The 4,712-nt window shown below is 58.1% G+C and overlaps 1 protein-coding gene across 2 annotated transcripts in view; it reads right to left on the reverse strand.

Moving 5' to 3' along the window:
- ARRDC2 (arrestin domain containing 2) overlaps positions 1–4,706 on the reverse strand; it is an 11,028-nt gene extending 6,322 nt beyond the window's left edge. Inside the window, exons 1-2 of one of the 2 annotated variants that reach the window (XM_027771298.1) lie at positions 4,690–4,706; positions 198–264 (exon numbers count right to left, since the gene is read on the reverse strand). In XM_027771298.1, coding sequence (XP_027627099.1) covers positions 198–264; positions 4,690–4,702 — 80 coding nt within the window. In that variant the 5' untranslated portion in view covers positions 4,703–4,706. Of the gene's footprint in view, positions 1–197; positions 265–380; positions 1,299–4,689 lie in introns of those variants that run through there. The other variant, XM_006147123.3, reaches the window with a different exon arrangement.
- Positions 4,707–4,712: the final 6 nt, after the last annotated feature.

A 4,712-nucleotide genomic window follows, 5' to 3' on the forward strand; every position in this document is an offset into this window, starting at 1 on the left:
TCCTGGCAATGCGGGGAAAGAGGATGGGGGAGGGGGATAAGTACAGGGACACGCAGGCAGGGTGTCCCAAAGACTTAGGGGGCTTAGAGAGACAAAGAGACACTCTCGGGAGACTCTCAAGGGGGGCAGTCATGGGGTTCAGAGATTCCCCAAGGGACTCCTCTACAAAGCTCCCCCGCCTACACCCCGGGACTTACAGGGGCAGTTGGAAGCTGAACGGGAACTCATGGTGACCAGGGGGCAGCGTGGTGATCTCCCCGGTGTCTGCAGGTAGAAACAGGAGAGGGGGGCTCAGGAGTTATGCTGGGCCCGGGGGGGTAGCGGGGCTGCACCACCAGCGTGTGCAGCCCATGAGCCCAGCGGGGGTCCCCAGCCCGTACCTGGTGCCAGTAGCGTGGCGCGGTGGCTCACGACCTCCCAGCGCTCGCTATAGCTCTGCGTATACGCGGTGCTGGAGCCAGCGCTGCGCGACTCGGTCCAATGCACGTGGGCGCGGCCCCGCGCGCGCAGCCTCAGGGCACCCACGCGCACCGAGCCCGCCAGCTCCAGCAGCACTCGTCCCGCCACGGTCTGACCACCGCTGAACACGGGTTCGGCGCCCGCGATCGCACCATCCAGCTGCACCGAGAACGCTTTCACCTTGTCAAACAGCATCGTGCCCTGGGCCGTGAACGCACCACACGCAGGCCCTGGCTTCAAACCGGCAACCCGACGGCGCAAGGTGCAGACGCTGCAGCCTCGGGACGCAAACTCGCCTAGCGGACGCAGAAACATTCGCTGACCCCCGCCAGAAAGTCCCCTACCACGCGCCGCCGGCGCTGCTTTTATAGTGCAGGGTGGGCGGGGCGAGCCAACAGCCACGCCCCAAGTGGGCCCCGCCAATAGCGCGAGGAGGGGCGTGGCTCCGCCCAGGCGTGACACTGAATAGTAAACGCCCCCCGCTCACCGTCGTCAGTCCAGGACCTACCGACCCAGGAAGGGAAACTGAGTCACTACGGAGGAAGCTGGTCTTTTGCGGACCTCGGAAGTAAAGGGGGAGGAGGAAACTGAGGCCCGGAGGCGGGACTCGGGCCTGAGGTCACCTTGTGTCCCTCGGCTTAATCATCAATCAGCTGCCGCTTGCAGACGTGACTCGAGACACCTGCAGCCCTAGCCCGAGGACAGAGGTGGGGGGGGGAGGTGGCTTCAGCTGGAGCACGGAAAGTCTAAGACCTCCCCGGCAGGTTTCCCACGCTATGCAAAAGAGGAGGAGGGGCCAGCAGGTGGCCAGGAGATTAAGGATGCTGGACTCCCACAGGGTGGACTTAGGTTCGAGTCCCGGATCTGGTGGCTTGCTTGCTTGCTTTTTCTCTCTCTCTCTCTGGGTTGAATTAAAATAAAGTTAAATAAAAATAATTCTTTTTTTTAGAGAAGTTTTTAGCTACACGCGCGTGCGCTCGCCAGAAAGACAGAGAGAGACAGAGAGACAGAAAGTGAGAAATCACCCCCCAGGGGGAGATGGTCAAGCCGCAATCCCTTCTCCTCCATTCTCCTCTCGGGATCATGGGCACGCACGCACACGTGCCTGGCGTGAGTTGAAGCCACCGGGTCAAGGACTCGAACCCCGGTCAACTACATGGGAGTCCAGTGACATAGCCACTACACTAAGTGCTGGTCCTAATAAAAATAATTCTTCAAAAGAGGAGGAGGAGGAGGAAGTAGGTGGGGCTTCCCTCCACTTAAGCCTCCGCTGTCACTCGCTCTCTGATTGTCCCCGCTAAAGGTGACTTCGTCAAAGCCTCAATTTCCAACGTCTATACAGCCAGGAGACAAATTCAAATTAGTCTCAACTTCAAAGGGTCGTGCACGGATCACGGCATCCCTAGCTCGACCTCACCACCCAAAGCCTTGCTCCCGAGGTCATCAGCTTGCTCCTGACACACGGTCACTTGGTCGCGCATCCTCGCTTTTGGTCCAAGCTGTTCTTACCACGCGATGTCCCTTTTCCAACTCGCGGCCTTTGGCGAGCTCCTATTTGCTCCCTATACTTTTACCCACTCAGAGAATCCCCACCCCCATCCCCAAGACAGAGCTGAGTGCCAAGCGACGTTTAGGCACCCAGGGTCCAGGGCTGCAGTGTGACCTCAGGATGGCGCGTCCCTTCTCTGGGCCTCGGTTTCCTCAGATTAAAACAGCGCGCAGAATTTCTCGGGCGGGCGGGTGCCGTCTGCGGTGCGTTCGCGCCCTCTGGTGGCCACACGATACGCTACTCTTGAGCCTGGCTTGAGCGACAACGGGACTTCCCAGGCCTTGGCACGGGGGAGGAGGAGGGTACGGTCATAAACAGACACTGTCACTGACAGCCTGTGGTGAGTATCAGAGAGGAAATTAAAGGGCCAGAAGCGCTCTGATCAGCCTGGGGGACTTCCTGGAGGAGGAGGCTCTGAAGCTGAAAGGGGGCTGGGACCTGTCGCCAGGAGGCACCAAACTTTAAGCCCAAGAAGAAGGGAGGGATGAGGTGACCCTAAAGTACAGAGGCTCCCTCTAAGCCAACACTTCCTTCCGCTCTTTTACAGGTGGGCACCCCGAGACCAAGAGAGGGGCAGGGCCTCCTTCAAGGTCACAGAGCAGTCCTGCCAGTTTCCTCCTTCTAGCGGTTTAAGGAAGCCGCCAGCAAGTGTTTGGGGTCAGAGGGGGATGGGGAGGCTGTGGCGGGGTGAAAGTGGCCCCAGTATTTCTCCTGAGCAACCAAGCAGGAAGTTCCCTAGGGGGAGGGGGGCTTCCTGCCACACCTGGTCCACCTGGCTCCTCCCACCTCGGTTACCAAGAGGGGAGGGTCCCCCAGGCCTGGGGGCCCCTGACACAGGGTGGAAGTGGGCAAAAAAACTTGCACCAAGAAAACCGCCCCTCCCCCAAGAAATCTCCCCAAGGAATTCTTTTTTTTTTTTTGAGAGGTTTTTGCTATAGGGTGCATGCACTCCCCAGAAAGAGAGAGAGAGAGACAGAGAGACAGAAAGCGAGAAATCACCCCCCCCAGGGGGGATGGCCACGCCACAATCCCTTCTCCTCCATTCTCCTCTCGGGATCTTGGGCACGCACGCACACGCGCCCCGCATGAGTTTAAGCCACCGGGTCCAAGACTTGAACCACAGGTTGCTACGTGGGAGTCCAAGCGACATAGCCATTACGCCAACTGCTGGTCCCCTTTCCCCTCCCCCTATTTTGATTGGCCTCGGCCTCACCCACTTTGCATAAGGGTGTAGTGAGCTCTGGCTGAGCCGGGGAGGCGTCACTATGGCGGCCCAGAGAGGCCCATGGCCTCCTGCAGACACACAGCAAGGGCGGGGGCAGTCTCAGTCCCTTTGGAGTCTCCCACCTCCCACCTGCCAGGCTGGGGCGTCTGAGGGACCCAGTTATAGGGCTGACATTCAGAGCAGAGTAGGGACATGCCAGAAACTCAAGACTTGGGGCTCACGTGACTTGCTCACCCCAAGTCACCCCGTTTCCTCTTCTTTGAAAAGGAGTCCCACCCCTTATCCGCAAACACCAGCGGAACCGCCCGGCCCAGGGAAGAACCCATAGCCACAAACACTGCGTGGTAAGCGGAGGGATGGCTGGGTAGGCCATCGGGACACCAAGCCTGGGAATAAACAGGGATCCTGGAGGGGGGGGGAGCAGGTGGCAAGGTGGTTAAGGGCACTGGACTCCCACATGACCGACACCAGTTTGAGTCCCGGATCTGGCAGCTTGCTTTTTCCCTTTCTGTCTCTCTCTCTTGCTCTGCCCTCTCTGGTCAAATTTAAACAAACAAAGTTAAATAAAATAATTCTTTAAAAAAAAAAAAACTAAAAGATGGGGGACCAGCATGGTGGTTAGAAGCGCTGGACTCCCACATGGCCGCGGTTCAAATCCCGTACCTGGCTGCTTGCTTTCTCACTTTCTCTCTCTCTCTCCCTCAGTGGTCAAATTAAAATAAATTTAAATAATTAAGAAATAAATGAATAAATGAGGCTCCCTGAGGTCCAGCGGGGAATGGGGAGATGAGGTGGTGGTGGGAATGGGGTGGGAGATCTTGAGACTCCTCCCAGGGGCTCCCTAAGCCCTTGTTTTGCAGAAGGTCTCTCCAACGCATACCCTCTAAGTTGAGGGTACCCCCAACCCTGGAAAACGGATGATCAGACCCCAGGCAGAGGTTTCCGGTCCTAGATACACAGATGTACAGGTGGGAGGATTCATTCTCCCCTTGTCATCACACACTCCCCCAAACGGGGAGGAAAGGGGGCCCCCACCCTGAGAAGTACACAGCCTAGGGACCAGCAGTTAGCGTCATGGCTCTGTCGCTGGACTCCCATGTAGTCAACCGCGGTTCAAGTCCTGGACCCGGTGGCTTATACTCAGGCCGGGCGCCATGTGCGTGCGTGCCCAAGATCCTGAGAGGAGAATGGAGGAGAAGGGATTGCAGCGTGGCCATCCCCCCTGGGGGGTGATTTCTCGCTTTCTGTCTCTCTGTCTCTCTCTGTCTGGCGAGCGCATGTGCCCTATAGCAAAAACCTCTCCAAAAAAAAAAAAAAAGAAGTACACGGTGAGTGGAGATGCTCGAGCCCTGGAGAGGGGCGCTCAGCCCCGGGGAGAGGGTCCAGACTGGGAGATCTTGGGCTTAGAAACTTGGGGACTTGGGGACCTGGGGACCGGGGCGGGAAGAGGTCTCACCTCGAAGTAGCATCTGGCGCCGC

The sequence above is a fragment of the Tupaia chinensis genome, unplaced genomic scaffold, assembly GCF_000334495.1.
Source record: "Tupaia chinensis unplaced genomic scaffold, TupChi_1.0 Scaffold000201_1, whole genome shotgun sequence".
NCBI lineage: Eukaryota > Metazoa > Chordata > Mammalia > Scandentia > Tupaiidae > Tupaia > Tupaia belangeri.